Source organism: Gymnodraco acuticeps, unplaced genomic scaffold (assembly GCF_902827175.1).
Source record: "Gymnodraco acuticeps unplaced genomic scaffold, fGymAcu1.1, whole genome shotgun sequence".
Lineage (NCBI taxonomy): Eukaryota > Metazoa > Chordata > Actinopteri > Perciformes > Bathydraconidae > Gymnodraco > Gymnodraco acuticeps.
This window is the reverse complement of record NW_022990590.1, coordinates 7,315,439-7,333,086: the sequence shown is the minus strand read 5'-3', so window position 1 is coordinate 7,333,086 and position 17,648 is coordinate 7,315,439. Positions and strand designations below refer to the sequence as shown.

General features: G+C 41.7%; 1 protein-coding gene across 5 annotated transcripts in view; it reads left to right on the top strand.

The window, feature by feature from the left end:
- cdc42bpab (CDC42 binding protein kinase alpha (DMPK-like) b) overlaps positions 1-17,648 on the top strand; it is an 89,335-nt gene that overhangs the window by 32,954 nt on the left and 38,733 nt on the right. For all 5 annotated transcript variants that reach the window (XM_034228567.1, XM_034228566.1, XM_034228568.1 and 2 more), the window contains exons 2-5: positions 4,104-4,195; positions 10,114-10,197; positions 13,029-13,124; positions 14,745-14,893. In XM_034228567.1, coding sequence (XP_034084458.1) covers positions 4,104-4,195; positions 10,114-10,197; positions 13,029-13,124; positions 14,745-14,893 — 421 coding nt within the window. The remainder of the gene's footprint in view (positions 1-4,103; positions 4,196-10,113; positions 10,198-13,028; positions 13,125-14,744; positions 14,894-17,648) is intronic.

Genomic DNA, 17,648 nt, shown 5'->3' with positions numbered 1-17,648 from the left:
AGATACAAAAATAATCATCCTCCCACTCGGAGTGGAAATTATATATTTTGGGCTTTTTTGCTTCTGCCATAATTGCGGTCTTGTATGTGTGCGGACTGTCACTCCCGTTGACACGGACAAGTTGGACAACGTCAGCGAAATAGTGCACTGCCCACTGCCCACCAGCCACGCCCCGACACATGGGGTCTAGCCGGCCAATCACAAAGCTTTGATGCGTTCAAGTGCATTATTCTGGCATGGGAAGATTATGTTATAGGACATTAACGATAAAACAGAATATTGTTGTTCTATTTTTAGACACATCTCGCGATCGACTGGGAATCTCCGGTCGATCGCGATCGACTGGTTGGGCACCCCTGCTGTACGGTATTTCTTCTTCTCTGTTGTAAAAAAGGGAAGTTATGAATCCTTCGGCGCTGCATTTACTTAAGGATCAAAGTTCCACACATTGATCCTTAGGTAAATGTGGCTGAGCTTAGCGAGTACAGGCCGTTCTTGTTATGTGTTGACCCGGCATTCTGACTCAGGGCCTAGTATTTCCAAAACACTCATTGAATTCCATTTATAAATGACAGGCTAATGGCTAGGTTAATGGCTGCTGTGTGCTTCAATAACCCACCTGCTGTCTGTCTTACAGCCAATGATTTTCCCTCTCCAGATAAGCAATTTATATAGTCTGTGGTATTTCTGCTAAGGCCAGAGGAAAACATAGTTACCAATGATGTGTCAGATGTAGATGCGAGGATCTAGATCCAACTATGTGTGCACATATCTGTCTAAGTTTGTGCTTTGTTGTGGACAGGGCCTGCTGGCTCCTGGCTCCCAGATGAAAGACATTTCTCATGTGGCTGGTTTAGTGGAGCTCCTGAGTCAGCATGCAGCTACTAATCAGTGTTTTCTCCCGCTCAGCTAGCCTGGCTCTGATCCCCCTACTCTTTGACCTGCAACCATGTTACTCTTACCTGTATGAGTAACAGTTCAACTAGAAGGGATCCAGATACTTGTTTTTTATCCCCTTGCTGTCTAGTTCAGAACTACCAGGGAACAATCCAGTGTCCAAAGATATGTCTACAAATGTGATCTAACACTTTATGCCAATGAATGCCCTTTGCAAGTTTAAGATTCTGTGTTCATATGGCTGTTAAAGAAAGATACCTTACCATAACATTGTCATCATACCGAAACATTTTACTGCGTTAAGGGTATACAAAAAGCAATCATGACAAAATTGTGAGCAATTCAGCACTTAAAATACAACTTGATTGAATGTTCTCCTCTTATGCATTTACTTAAACCCCAGGCAAGTTGAGCTCCTTAGTAGCACAGTGGTAAGAGGGCATCCCATATGACAGCCCTGGACATTATTCCACCCTTTGTTGCATTTCAAACCCCCCCAAAAAACACAAGGCATATGACGCTGAGGGTTATGATGACTTTTTATGAGAATTCAAAGATATACTTCATGTGACAACCATCATAAATCATCATTATTATATTAAAAACAAGTATTTTCCCTTTTTCTCTTCCCTCTTAAGCTAACCTGACAAGTTAAATTGTTCTTTAATGTTCATAGATGGCCATATTTAAACCCTCACCTAATCGCTTGCTGCTGAAGCATAATTGCGCGGCTTTGATACATTAATGAATATGAGTCCAAAGGGATTTCAGTTGTTGTTACCCTGTACCCTGGCACACATGACATGTCAGGTTAGAAATGCTGGCTAACATACAGAGATCTGGCAGATACTCGGATAAAACAAATTGGCTCAGCAGGAGAACCTGCACTGAGCCAACTGGTGGTCAATTTCACTAGTTTCTTAGAAGTCTGTCTGCCAGCCACTTTGGCATTGGACCCTTTGTCATGAATCAAAGACATTACGTGATCATAAAATCAGACAATACTGAATTGTCCTTATAGGGGACGAAACATTTTTTTTTTGTATATGACATGCACTTACTGTAACAACATCTTAATATCTTGAGTTGAGCATTTTTAGTTGACACTGTACTTTGCCAGCCAGTGCACCGTAGTCTTCACTGACTTCTCAGCCTTCTCTCTATTAGACTCTACTGCACTATTAGATTGCGTATGAAAAAGGGAAGCGTTCTGAAAAAGAAAGAAACAATGAAGTGGTTTGTCAAAGGAAGTGATTAAGGGATGAGTCCTAAAACCCAGAAATGAGTTAGCATGTTACCACTTCGGTTTTTTGTCTCAAAGTCTACCCCACTCATAAATGTCCAAGGCTTCTATGTGTCATAACAATTGCGATTGCTTACAACTGAATAGATGAGACTACTTAAAGTCATCACGGCCAATATTAGCCACCTTTAGCTTAACGGTAGTGATGCGCAGATATAGATTGTATAGCGTAGTGTTACCTTTTTACCAAGTATTATAAAAATCCTATGGAAAAATCTCTTTATTTTTTGTCGACAGAGCACTTGCAATTCTAACTTCAGGGTTGGCCTACAAAAAGATGTCCTCACTGCCCTACTCTACTGTCAGCCTGGTTTGTTTTGACAGATTTGTGGTGTAGTCCTGGTCACTTCCCTGACACTAAATCACTGAATAGTGATGTTTCTGGTCTACTGGCTCTGTAACTGGTCTACAGGAACATTCATGAAATAAGAGTTCCCCAGCCTTACTCAGTGCATTAGCCTTGTTTCTTGTGTATTTCTGCGTGTAAATGGTCTGTATTAATGTGTACCAGGACACGGCACACTGCACTGGCCCCTGCTTCCCCACTGCACTGTGGTCATAGCTGTCAGCGGAGTCAGGAGGGAGTGTGAAAGTACAAATGGTTGAGCTACGAGTGAACTGTTTTATTTCAGCAGGCATTACCCTGTTTCACAATGGGATCATTTCCTTTTTCCCAACACTGGAGGCTCTGTAATGTCACGGCAACCAGATGAGTTTAGCATGATATTTGTCCAGTTAGCTTTGCTGGTGGTCAGCTCCCACACACACCCAGGAAACATCAACCAAAACAAAAAAGGTTGTGTATAGTGGATGATGGAGATGTTGTCTTGAGTTAACAAACCGCTTAATGAATTTGCTAATAATGCTACACTTGCTGCTTCATGTAGACGGGCAGTATACTTTTCAAAATAAAAAGGTCTGTTATCAGAAAATCAGTGTCAATGTCACCAGTACGCTGACCCTGCTGCCAATTTAGGTTTGCCATGGCACGCTGGGATCAGTTAACCAGGAAGTGTTTCAATAGCTGAGGGAAATGCCGACTTAGTCAGCCATAGATGGAATCTCTGTTCGAGTCCGCTTTCCACCAGGAACCATAACTGCAGACGTAACAATAGCTAGCTTTATCACCCAGCCGCTCTGTGTCCGGGTCATGTGCTCGGAGTGGTCCAGGTGGTCTCTAACTATTTAATAAAGAACATTTAAAATGGCATGGCAGCCTTTCACGTGCTATGGGAATATTGTGGGTTACCACATGACTAGCACAAGGACTTTTCCATAAGCCCAGGTCATAGGACAAGGGTATTTCCCCTTCCTTTTGGGTTACTGTTAGAAAATGCCCAGAGCTTCCATCAGGTCAGGGCAACAGAATTGTCAATCAAAACTCATGGAATTGGTTAGCAAACATGAAAAGCACTGACTTCCTGCTCCTACTGAAAGTGATAGATTTAGCTTGTTTGCCCCTTTTTCCCCTCGTAAACACTCAAGGTTTTATTGTGATGTTCTGCTGTGATGAACTGCTAACCGTATAAAGTGATCAGTAAATCACCTGCTGAGCGGAGAATCCTGAAGCATGTTCTCTGCTCATCAATAGATTTTTAATTGTTTTATCTCAAGTCTAATTTCATGTTCCTTATAAACAATCTAGAAGGTGTTAGCAGAATAAATACCTCCTATGTAAAATACTGCTAAAACAGAGCATCAGATGATCTTTTTGATTACATACACTATTATCCTTCCGATCCTGGTTGTTTTTGATATTTCCCTATCAATCATAGCTTCCTCTGCCCTACATTCCCTATGTTGTTCTGTGATCTGACTATATATGCGTCTCCTTTGCTTAAGGTCCTCTATGCATCACTTTTGGCCCGTTATATTGAACCTAATATGTTCCTTCTCTCTACAGCTAAACCCTTCACTTCCAAAGTGAAGCAGATGCGCCTGCACAAGGAAGACTTTGAGATCCTCAAGGTGATTGGACGAGGAGCCTTCGGAGAGGTAATATACCTTCTGGTTTTTACACTAAACATGCAGCAATCCTTTACCATACATGGTGAGAACCTGCAATTAGGGTTTCCCCTTTTTTCTCTTTTGAACGAGTAGCAGGTGTTAATGGAATATCTTTGTATGGATTTGTCGTGTGCAGTGTTATTTGTCTTTCAAATATGGAACTTCTTTCTTAAGACATAGATGTTGCTCTATGATGTCGGGACAGTACCTACCAGTAACAATCTATATTCTTTTATACCTTAATGCCCAAGCAATAAGGCAGTGTTGTTGTATTTCATAGGAGATTACCTTCTGCTGCATTCCAGCAGCACTGCGTAGTATTGCTCTGCTGCATGACTCTACTTGCAGCTTAAACACCTTTTAATTCTTATTTCACATTTAACCCATGAGCAGAGATTACAGTGCCAGTGAAACCATCTAGTTTTGTTAGTTTCAGCTTTTGCATGCCCGTAGGGAGGTGGAAATACATGTGTCGCTTGGTTTCAGGTAATGATGTCAAAGCTGGGGAATGTCGGTGGAACAGGTATTGTGGTCCTCGGGCCAAGACTGGCCAAGGCTCTTACATAAAGTCAGTATCCTGCAAAGACATAGCTGACTTTGTGCAGAATTCCTTTTTTCTCAACACTGGAGGCTCTGTAAAGTCATGGCAACCAGATGAGGTTAGCATGATGTTTGTCCAGTTAGGCTTTGCTGGTGGTCAGCCCCCACACTCACCCAGAAGACACCAACCAAAACAAGACGTCAAACATCAAAAGGAATTTGTATGTTCAAGTCTGCTTGTTTTTAGGCTAATAATGCTAAACTGGGCTAGTCTTGCTGTTTAACTTAGACAGGCAGTATACTTTTCAATACTTCCAAATATTTTATCTCTGGAAGTGTTATTCCCTATCTGTACAAACAAGTTAGTGAATTCCTGAGGTGATTTTCCCCACTCTGATTGGTGGAGAGAAATTAAGAAAGTGATAGATTGTTAGATGGAGACTTGGACACACCTGCCAGCATGTAGCAGCAGTACCAAAACATTCTAACATGCTCACATGAGCCTCTGCAGGGAGTGCTGGTATGTGCATGTGTGAATCGTGTGTGTGTGTGCTGTGCTCAGCAATGTGGTGTGATCCATGAGTTGTGCTACCTTGTGGTAACATTCCAGAGCCTTTTTTGCCAAGTCAGCTGTGCCAGTGTGTGTTTTTGCACGGGCTTGAGAGACATCAGGATCGTCACATGGCTCCAATTTAAAAATCCTTTCAGTGTGTTGCGATGTTACTGTTATGGTGTAGTAAACAGACATGGGGAAATAGTAGCAGAATAAGAAGATCTCTAGTTGGCTGCCAAAGCTAGATGTCATGTTGAGCCAGTGGTCGAAGAAGTTGATATTGTTGGACAACTTTGTATTAGTGGCAGACGTTTCATAATATAATATTTAGCTTATTTGACATATAAACTAAATGATAAGTCTCAACACACCATACGTTTTTTCTTACCTTACCATTAATTGCCACGTCGATATATTTGATCAAACTGTTGTTTTCGTTGTGAACAGTTTCACACAGAAGGTAAATGTTACATGTTGAAAAAGCAAAACAAAATCTAGAACAACGTAGATCTTTGTGAAGTTTGCATTGCAAATAAAGACATTAGCCAATCACGGAGCCAAGGGTTATGGGTTGATTATTACAAAACAACATCACGCCATGACATGGAGCCTGCGTAGTTCGAACCGACACGGCAAATTCTATCACTCCTTTCAACTTGAATTCATTGCATTCCAGTAAAAGCCCTAAACATAAACGCTGCCCTACCAGAAAGTACTCAGAAAGTACTCAGAAAGTACTCAGAAGGTACTCAGAAAGTACTCAGAAGGTACTCAGAAAGTACTCAGAAAGTACTCAGAAAGTACTCAGAAAGTACTCAAAGTACTCAGAAAGTACTCAGAAAGTACTCAAAGTACTCAGAAAGTACTCAGAAAGTACTCAAAGTACTCAAATTCACCTTTTTAATTGAGCAAATGTGCCAATTGTCGCAATTTCGCATGCCACTATTTACATTTGCTTCGTTTACTTGTCATGCCCCCAGTGTGTAAATGCCTCAAGTCAGGACTAGTTCAAATGTTTCTTTACTGCAGTCTGACAACACACTGCTACCATAAAGCATATTTGCGAGTTTTTCTTTATGGCCGTTGGCATCATAAAGCTAGGAAGGCTTACTATATTCAAGTCAGATGATAGTAAAAACAGCCATCTAACCTCAGGTCAGACCAAGCAAACATGGAAAATGTGTATTTTGGAAAGGCGTCGTAAAAATTCAAAAGACCGGGTATTATTTCTCTGTAGGAAGTTTTGAAGAAAACTGAACACAGACCTGAGACTAAGATATGGGAACAAAGAGTTAAAAAAGGGACAGACGGAGAACGAGACCCAGATGGGCAGACACAGGAAAACAAAGTCAAGAAAAATGCTTGAGTCAGAAAGGGAGGAGAGATCCTGAGTGCAGGATGTTTTGATTTCATCCTCCCATTGTCAGCAGCAGACGGAGAAGTGGTGCGGGCGGGTGACGCTGTGGAGCTGCTCTGATGAATGGCGCAGTGTGTGCTGGCCTCCTGCCTCTGAGAATGCCCCCATTACGACAGTGTCCCCTCGCCACCAACACAAACGGGCCCAATGGTTCTCTGTGGATAGTGTTTGAAACAAACAAAGCCAGGGTTACAGGTTCTACTCCCAGAGGTGTATGTCATCCTCGGTTATGGGCCATCAGTCACTTCTACACCACAAGATAGCATCGCAAAGGCTAACACGCCAAAAAGCAATTGGATATTTCTATTGGATCTCTGAAAATTAGTAGTAGTATCAAACACATGTGTATGATACTAGATAATATATTCAAATGCAATCTCCAGTATTAAAAAGCTAATGATAGGCTATTAATGAACACAATTATAGTCAAATGGCTGCGCTAAGCTAAAGGCAGACGGTATGATGTTTAGAAGTCTCATTTAGACACTTATTAGCAAATGCTGTCTTTATGTCATGTAATAAAACTCTAGACAATCACGGGTGGGGTATTTACTGACATCCTTTTTGTTTCATTTGACAAAAAGGATGTCTCTTAAACGTTTATTAGCTACATACTTTAATTCAGGGATCTAATCAAAAATACATTTAAAAAAACATTGACTTCAATTGAACCACAATCTGCGAACTCATTTCCAGGTGTTAGGACTCATTCCTGCACAACGTGTTGCATTGGGTCAATAAACACATCACACAAAACTCTAGTCAGCATCCAAATGCATGTAAAAATGGCGTTGGCTGTTAAGTGTGTTAGTCCTGTGGCCATTATAGCAGATGGTGTGTTTTTAAACTGTCATCACTACTTGGCCTGTAGTACAAATATATAAACTGCTGTAGTTTGCTTCAGGTTCCAAACCACATTTGAAGACGCGGTTGACACTCTTAGCTAACAGTAAGAAGTTGAAAACACATCCTTTTATCTATGAATACATGTACGGGAATAGTGAAGTAAACTCCGTGTTAAGTATTTTCTTGGCCAATAGGAAGATGAAGGAAGAAACGGTGGAGAGAGAGATGGTGAGAGAGATGGTGAAAAGGACAAAAACAGCCAGGCATTGCCAAGAACAGTACCCCCCCCCCCTCTGTCCTCCTCTCTTCCTCTTCTGTTCCTCCTCTCCTCTCTGGTGAGGGATCACTAGGGGAAATCCAAACACTGCAGGAATGTTATCATTGTATTGCATTAGCAGCATTCCCTAGCTCAGTTCATAGACTACAGACCCCTCTGTGGCATAGGGCGCCCGTTTGTTTCACTTCTCCTCCGTGTGTGTGTAAATCTGTTTACTTGTGTTTATATTCTCCTTGTTTTACTTTTTTCTGTTTAAGGAGGTCAAATTGAAAATTGCACTCGGATGAAAAAATAAAATTAGCTTAAAGAAATGAGCAAGTTTGCCTGAACATGTGTCTGGCTGTCCGCTTACAGTTGCTTTGTCACGGCAGCTTCTGCAGCTCCTTTTTTGGCAAAATGTGAAGCCGGAGCGGCGGAAGTTTGTCATGGCAATGATCAGTTCAGGGATAGTTGGCAGTCGTTATGTCGTGAGGACAGTACAAGAGAGCATGAGAAATACAATCTCTGAGAGAGAAAAGCTGTGAAGTTTAAGAAACAAGCTAGTATTTGAGTCATTTAGGTTGTTTTAATGCGTTTTTGTCAGTCATAAGGCCTGTGGTTAATACAACCTTACAACGTTTTGATCCACTACAGAAACAGCAGTTGCTTACACGTGACTAAGTGAGACTACTAAACGTCATCATGCCGAACATTAACCGCCTTTAGCTTAGCGACAATGGCGTGACGTCATGTAGTTCACATTATCGTGTTGAACAAAACATGTAGGTATAACAAATGTGTGTTTGCCACAGATTTTATTATCTGCAAATTCAAGAGAGTGATGGGAAAACCACCTTGCTTTTAGTCGAGAAGCCATTGTGATGCTGACTTCAATCAGGAAGATATTTGATCGATTTCATGATACACGACTAGATAATATCGTCTTGTATTTTGGATATCTTCACATTGTAACATTGCATAATTGTTGTCTTATCCTAATTTTAAGGATTTTAGTTTCACATTAATACAATTTTCCTTTACACGATAAGTCATTGGTTTATTCAAAGCACCGATGATGACAATGATTTCATCAAAATATGGAAAAAGAGATATTTAGTCAAAACATATTTGAATAATTATTCCATATCGCCCTGCCCTAGTTCCAACTATGAAACGGTTATTGTGTAAGTTATAGGTGTGGACTATATTGAATAAAAACAAGTTTGTGTGTTGTGTCTGATGAAAACCATATGTGAATTTCTACTTTCAGATCATGTGTACGTGATCTTAAATGAAAAAAGGATACATAATTTCAGCTGATTTCCTTTTAAAGGTTATAAGATAGTCATATTAATGGAAACGCATACATTGAATGGCTTGTCTGGGATTCTGATAGTTAAGGCCACATCAATAATCCTTCCAAAACCACCGCATCACTTCAAATCTGTCCATCCACTATTGATGTGTTCCCATTTACAAATCATTGCACACAGTGATTAGAGGACTGTTCCAGTTTTCCCAAACTGCAGACTCTGTATGTAGGAAGCATGAATCATATTTAAGTGTCCAGCTGTTTAAGAGGAGGGATGTGGATCCAGGTGGACTGCATCTGTTGGTCAGCACTTCAGTATCCGTGGTCACTTCCTGTCGCTGCTGTTCCCTTCTCCTTCTTGGCCTACTCTGCTTTCTCCTTATTGTTTTTTACCTCAGCTTCTCCTTCCTGCCTTCTCTTTTCCCTCCGTTCCAACCCCTGTCCTTATCCAAAAATGTTTTCGTGTTCAATTTCAACCATGTTTTTGGGTACAGCTGACCTTTCTCCAAATACTCTTAGACCTTATCTTTTATTTTTATTTTCAACACTTTCTTCCCGTGTGTCACTGTTTTCTTTAAGTTCCGCTTGGTTCTTGAGGGTGTTGTGGTTCATGGTTGGCGCCTTAAAGCCCAATGGCCAGTGTGAATATGCTGAGATGAGCCCCCTCTAGTTTTTATATTGTTCTACCACAACACCAAAAAAAAAAAAAAAGGGCGGTTATGACTTTCTTAAGAGTTTAACCTCTCTATTTGCTATGAAGACTATTTTTGTTGTTTTCTAAACTAAATCTTTGTTGAAACATGATTCCACATGAAATATCATTGTGCAGTTCTTGCATTTCTGTTTCCTGTTGCTTTCAAGGGTAACATATTCAATCTGTCAGTCTGTGTTCGTAACACGGGTCACATTCTTCGTCTGGCTTTGCTGTCACTCGTGTGATTAATGTCTTTTTAACACTACAATTCTTTCTCCCTTTTTGCAGGTTGCTGTTGTAAAAGTGAGAAACACTGACAAGGTATTCGCCATGAAGATCCTCAACAAGTGGGAGATGCTGAAGCGAGCCGAGGTAGGCGTCACACACTTAAAAAGCTTTGAAAGATTTGTGTTGGGCTGCACCACTGCTGCCTATTATGGATATGGGGCATGAATATATAAAGATAACTGGATACAGCGTTGGATGAGGGGCTCTGGTTATACGAAGGTTGCCAAGCGTCAAATAAGGTTACAATTACTTCATTTGAATCACTCTTGAAAATATACGGTTCTTCCGGCTATTTTCCGAATCCTACACATGCAACCGTTAGTTCTCATTAAGCCCTATATCCACTACATCACGTCCCTCTCTGATCAGTCAAAGGATTGGGAAATAAACTAGGCATATGACTAACACATTTCACACAAGCAGGACTGCATTTAAAGAAAGTACATTTTCGTAGGCCAAACAGTGTTACTACACCCCCTGTGTCAGTCTGTGACGTAATCGGCTTAAATAGCTTTTTCCCATTTGACTACATTGGGAAAGACATGCCTGTAAATCAGCAGATAATACTTTTTTAACTAAACCAGCTTCCCAGCACTAACACTTTTGTAGCTCATTAGGGTCTAACGTTGTAAAATGCGCTAAAAGCCGAATCCAGAGTTATTTTCGCTCTGTATTAGGCGGTGTTTACACGATAACGCAAACGGTTGTATCCGACAACGGGTCCCAAGGTGGATAGATCTGCAAACGGAACGCTCTGGCGGGCCAAACGGCTCAGTGTGTACGCCCTATACGATCATTTCCTGATAACGATGAGCCATAGCCCCGCCTCTGCTGCTCACTGCTGGTGCATGGTCAGTAGCTACTGTCAGTAACTAGCTACTGACCATGCTACAGATGTTAGTGCAACATCTACAGCTCCTCTACCACAACCATCAGCAACAAGTGGACATGGAGAAATACATGAACTACATGTTGCTAAATCCACCGCGGGGCATAAACAGAAGGGCAACCATGGCAACCATGCTCCGGGGTATTCTTCGCTGCTTTTGGTGTTTTTTTGTGGCGAAAGTACAGCGCCACTTACAGGCCCGGCATATGTACTACAGCGTTTCCAGTGGTCTCGTGTGAACGGACACGTTAAATGAGCCGAATGCGTGTGAACGGAATACTTTTTTGAAAACGAATTCGGTGCGTGAACGCAAACGTTCCCGTGTAAATGGGGTCTTAGTCTGACTCAGCCTTGACACTGTGGATTGGAGGCGGTGCTTAAGGGAAACTCAAGTACCCACTCTCTATGGGCCCAGATACGGGTACTTTGCTCTTGAGTCAGACCGTTTTGGCTTCATGCGCCACGGAGCAACTCCCGTAGGATTGAACAGGGCCCTGCCTCACGCTGTATCCAGTCCTCTTTATGCATCCATGATTTCCACGCCCTGCTCACTTACTGGGGGCTTGACACAGCACCATGCTGCAGTATTGGGGAAATCTTTACGGGAAATGATAAGGATTTCTGATTATGTAAAGAAGTGTTGGCTCCACTATCAGCACTCTCATAGGCGTTCACTGAACGTGTTGCTGCTTGAGCCTCTGGAGCTGCCGCTGCATGTTTTTCTCATCGACCTCTTCCTGACAGTCTGACATTCCTGTTGGTCCCCTGGGCCTTCAATCTTCATGCCTCATACGTCACAGGCTAAAACTGGTCTCTGCTGTGTGTCTGTGTGTGTTTGTGTGTGTTTGTGTGTGTGTAAACGCCTGGACATGGGAAACAATGTAGAGCAACAGATGTACTGTAGACAGTGCACGCCAAGCATGTAATTGTCGCTGTAGACAGAGAACATCAAAGCACTGAGCAAGTATTTTAAATACTGACATTTAGCAGAGTTTCTTCCCTTTTCAGAGTAAGATTAGTGGCCATATTTAGTTGTGGCATTGATTTGTATTATTAAGTGATTCATTTACTAGAGCTCTTTCCCAAAATAAACTTTCTTTAATAATTACAACTTGTCAATGTGTGCTTAATTAAGTGTGCAGCAAGAATCAGAATACTTTATTTATCCCTAGGGTGAATTGGGTTTTGAGACAGTTAAGATTTAAATTAAATAAAAGCTTTATAGAAATATGTAATGAAATATTTCCATAAATATAGGGAGTTAAAGTAAGAAAGTGCAATAAAATAAATTAAAGATATTTAAATAAACACAATTTGAAGTAAAATGTCCAATAACGAAAAACATAACATATTTATAATATTTCCTTTGATAAAAACGTTTTGTTCATTTTACAACACTTTTATAGTAGAGTTTTATTTTGGTCATAGCGTTTGGACGGACGGTGCTGTTATGTCAATTGTCTCATTTAAACGTATTTAAGTTTCAGTTTTACTTTGTCCGTTTAATCTTAAACCAAATCTTTATTTTACTTACCGTGTTACTAAAGCTGTCTAGGCCTTTCACTTTTGAAAAAGTGACCTCATGACCTAAGTCTGTTGATGACCATTAAATCCAGTTTCTCTTGTGTTAATCAGGTTTCAATCATTAAAGGGGCTATCTGTTTAATATGGCTAAGATGTGATATTGCAGAAAGCTTACAAGATCTAGGTAAGTTAAAGAAAGGACTCAAAGATGAGCAAGCAATCCATCTCCATTCCAAGCCTGTAGACGTTTGACCTCCTAATGGATGGGGCCAAAGGTGTCACACTGTTACCATGTAGGGTTACATGACATTGATAGGAAATCATCCACGTTTCTCTTCCCTTCTACTTTAGTTGAATTGGTACTCTGAAGTAACATTGAATTGATGAAATAAACAAAATGCTTGCCCAGAGAACTACACTAATTATTCTCTGCTATAGGGTTAAAATGCATCACTGTTGTGCAACCTTCTAATCTTAATGTGTTCATTACATTTCTGTTTAGACGGCGTGTTTCCGGGAGGAGCGGGACGTGTTGGTGAATGGGAACTGCCAGTGGATCACCACCCTGCACTACGCCTTCCAGGACGACAATAATCTGGTAACACAGTACTCCATTTCTTCTTCTCAGTGTATTCATGAGCAGGAAAACATTTATTTTTCCACCAACCACCATAATTGTATTTCCAGAAGTCCCCCTGCCATGGTTTTAACCTTAACTTCTCCCAGTGAACTTTTAACATGTATTATCCGATGACTCCGTTTTCAGTATCTTGCTTCAAATATTTCAGCACTTGGTACTTTCCAAAATCACAACCATATTTCTACTGAGCGGCTCCACCTGCCAGTTCATTTATAGAAAACAGCACCGCCTCTGCATGATGGCTGGTGACCTGCCAAACGCTGACCAGCACATTCAATCCTCACCACAGAGCACAATATGACTTAGAATCGAAGGAAGTTGAGCAACAGATGTGAACAGGCCAAAAAACAGTTACGCAAAAAAGCAAAAAGAAAGAGCTGGCAGACCAGTTCTTCTCCGCGCCGATTGGCTGCTGGAGGCAGTCGTCTCTCCCTGTGACCCTGAGTTCAAATGCCAGGACTGCTCGTCATTCCATTTCCCACATTCTCACAACAAATGCTTCACCCTGGACACTCCCAAGGCCTTAAAGATACTCAGCATGGCCCGTACAGCCGTCTATTTTTAGGAAAAAGCTTCCAAACTTTAGAAGCATTTAAGAGCTGGCTGCCCCTTTCTAGTAATGATACATTGAGAAAAAGGGACTGAGAAAGGCGAGGCAAAGAAGGGTGGTATATGTTTGACTTTAGTCTATGAAACTCTAGTGTTGTTTTCTACATAACGTGGTTGTGGTGTTTCACAATTTTTGAAAAACATAATTGGGTTGAAAGTTTTGTTCTGTCTTTCTCTGTTGTCTTTTTGCTTCTCTTAAAGTGCCAGTACGCGCCACAAGTAATAAACAACCGCTTTAGCAGCAAAAGGAATTTCTGGCAACTTGCCAGGCTAAAAACAAGCATTAGCTAGTCTGTTGTAGGCCACATTCTTATCTTTGTCAAGGTATAAAAGCTAAAGTCCATAGAAAAGTCTGCTTTTATTATGAACTAGATCATATGCAGATTAATTCAGTACCCAATTTGTTATTATCCACTTAAGTTCGGCACAACTAGAGATGAACAAATTCCTGTTTGGTTATATTTGCCACCTTGCCTAAAAAAAGGCACTGGCGCTCAAAACCAAAAGCGGCATTTGAACATACTGAAAGGACTTCAGCCATCTATCACATGAGCTCTGCACGTGCGTAAGAGGAAATAACTCTCCATTATGGCAGGAGGCATTAGTCTAGACAGGAGCAACTTAGGTCTGTAGATATAAGCAGCGTTTGCTGACCATAACTACTTACTTTTCTATCTATCGTCCGTTCGTTCTCTTCCCTGTGCACTGATTCCCTTATTCTGAACAATTAAACATGTAGAATCGGCTTTGAGGTCAAGGCAAAACAGTGTGAGACGAATCCCAAAAACCAAGCCGAAAAACGCTCAGCAACCGACAGCTCCAACTTGGCCAACGGTCACTAATCGGCTTGGTGTTTTTGGGCTTTAAGAAAGCTGGAAAGTGACAATTAAGTGAGGAAGAACCGTACTGCATTTTCATAGTTGGCCTTTTGTCTAATTTCTCTTTCTGTTTGTATCTTTGTCTCTCTAGTACCTGGTCATGGACTACTATGTGGGTGGTGACCTGCTGACTCTGCTCAGTAAGTTTGAGGACCGGCTGCCGGAGGAGATGGCTAAGTTCTACCTGGCTGAGATGGTGCTAGCCATCGACTCTGTTCACCAGCTACACTACGTCCACAGGTGAGGAGCAGGCAGAGTGTGATTCCATGTTAGCAGGTGCTAATGTGTGTGTCTGTAATCATTCAGAGGGAGGAACACACTGAGCATTAGGTCCTGATGATGGATGTTCAGTGGATTCACATTATTATTGCTGTGTGGGCAATTCTCCTGCAGGGGGGAGCAGCTAAATGAAAATACAGACGAGTGAGCGTGCACATGTTTGACTTCAGTCTTCACTGAAGGTGGTCAATACCACTGACTAATTAGAGTATATTAGTTTGTGTTCCTCTGTGTGTTGTTATTTCGCACTTGAGCATTCACATTGAGGTTTGTGTGTGAGAGGCTTTGGAAAATAAGTGCGTTGCTGGAAGAGATACTCATCATTCCCTTCATTAATCATCCACACACCATGTTATTACAAGAAAAGGTCCTGCATCTTAACTTCTACTTAAGTAAAAGAGAAGTAGTATGAACTAAATATACAGTGGCTATAATCATTCGTGGTATACCGGTAATCTCTCCAAGTGAAAGCATGCGATAATGTCAAATGTGTTACTCGTAATACAAAAAACCCCACTGATGATAAACACCTGATTCTGCTCATTTTTAGAGATTCAAAGTGGGTTTTATGCTTTTAGTTTAGCTGAAAAGGTTCTACAAACATGCTGTGCACTACCTGCTAAGCACCAAACAGCAGACAGACATATTTCAAAAGAATCTGGGGAACAACATTTAGCTGCTAAATAGCCTCAAATCCGAGCTAAAAGACAGAGCAAATTGAACTTACAGTGATTAGGTGGTGAGAAACACTTCGCCTAGTTACCCAGTCACTTGATTTGAAAATAAGGAATTGCTAACGTGTTAGCATGTCAACTAATACATACATACATCAGCTGTCCCAAAGTTGCAACAAAGGCATGTTACTGGTTTAAAACAACAAACAGCCTAAAACAGTTTGTTCACACCCTGCGGAGGTTTTCCTGTAGATGTTTGAATCATTTGTCAGCCAACAGAAGATGCCCTTGGGAACAGGACGTTTGTCTTTGCCAGACAGGAAGTGGTCACATTGGCATGTTAACACAATTACAGTGTTGCTGTCGCCAGGGGAATTGCACAGCAATTTAGTTAAAGAAGCAAGGCAGGGTGAGATAAACGGAGTGACAGATGAGAGATGGATGGATATTGAGGGAGGGGTAGATCAGGGTTCGATAGCTCGTTTTGGGTGCGTCTGTTGTTACTCTGATCTCTAATACGCCGCTGCAACATGAGACGGAGAGAAACCTACTGAGAGGCGTGTTCTTCAGAGACCTAGATATACATGTATAAGTAAAGAAAGGGAGTGAGAGAGAAGAGAGTAGAGAGCCACTAATTGCATGGTGTTATCTGGGGGCCGGTGGGGGGGGTTGGTGGTGGCAGTGGAGACGGAATAGTACATGGAAGAAAAAAAAGAGACGGGGAGGAGGGGACAGTTTCTCTTTGACTCTCCTCGTGGACGCTTCGGGACAGTAATGATATGGTATGGGAGGTGTGTGGGTGGGGGTGTGGTGCCGTTACCTCCCCCCATGGACCAACCCCTCAACTACTCCTGTGCTCTCACTTACACACACACTTGTGGAAGATTGCTGTGTAGAGGGTGGAGACGGCCAGGTCCCCTGAGGAGGGCGTGTCCTGCAGGCTGAGCCCGTCTGATGAGTCAGGGCGTGTTTACCCCGGTGATGGTGCACGAGTTTGGTCTGTTTCCAATTCTTGTGACTGAGTTACAATACAATGCAGCAGCCTTGTAAGTGAAAAGCTCTAATAACGTTTACACTTTCCGTTACACCAAACACACACAACCACTTTTGGAAATACAAATAGGCAATACCGTAGTTTTCCAACCTTTTCTCTTAGGAATTACAATTGTTAGTGGTCGGTGGGTCTACTGGGATAATTGAAAGAGCAACTTGCAGGTTAGACACACCAGTGAATAAATGTGTAGGAAAATGATGTATACACTAGATTTTCCAAAAAATATACAGAAATATACACTACAGTGACATCTGGCGTCGTTTTTGTAAGACATTTTTACTTCCGCATAAAAAAAGCCTCCCCACGTGACCTCCCGCGTGTGACGTAACATGGGGGAGAGAGGCCGGTCTAACGTATGAATAAACATGGATCACAATGCTAGTTTTGACACAGAAGAGGTTGAAAATATATATTCAAATGCATATGATTATAATTATGAGCCTGCTAGGCGTCCAAGAGACCAGGAGCAGCCAAGGATTAGAAGAAATAACGGCCATCGGTGAGAAATGGAGCTGTCAGACAGCTGTCTTGGTGAGTGACCGGTGTTCCGGATTAACTGGTTTCCCGATCAACTGGTTTACAGAGGTGGGGCACAGTTTAACCTGGGCGGATCACGGTTTAACCTGGGCGGATCCCATTTTTCCCTGGGCGGATCCCATTTTTCCCTGGGCGGATCGCAGTTTACCTGAGGATCACAGTTTACCACAGCTGAAGACTTCTCCACGCTGCTTTCAAACTGTGAGTAAACAACGTACGCTTCACTTGGAGGCTGTCTGAAGGTGTACACAGGTCTCAGATGGAGTTGGTATCACATTAAGAATGATATTCAGTAATTAGTCTGGCAACAATAGCTGGTTTAAAATGATTTATTGGAGTTCGCAATGTTTTGAACAAACATCCCCAGTCAACTCATTTTTCTTTTTGTAGTCCTCGCTGTTCGTGTCCGGATATCGCCATCGTAACCACAACCTCACACACTGGTACTGAA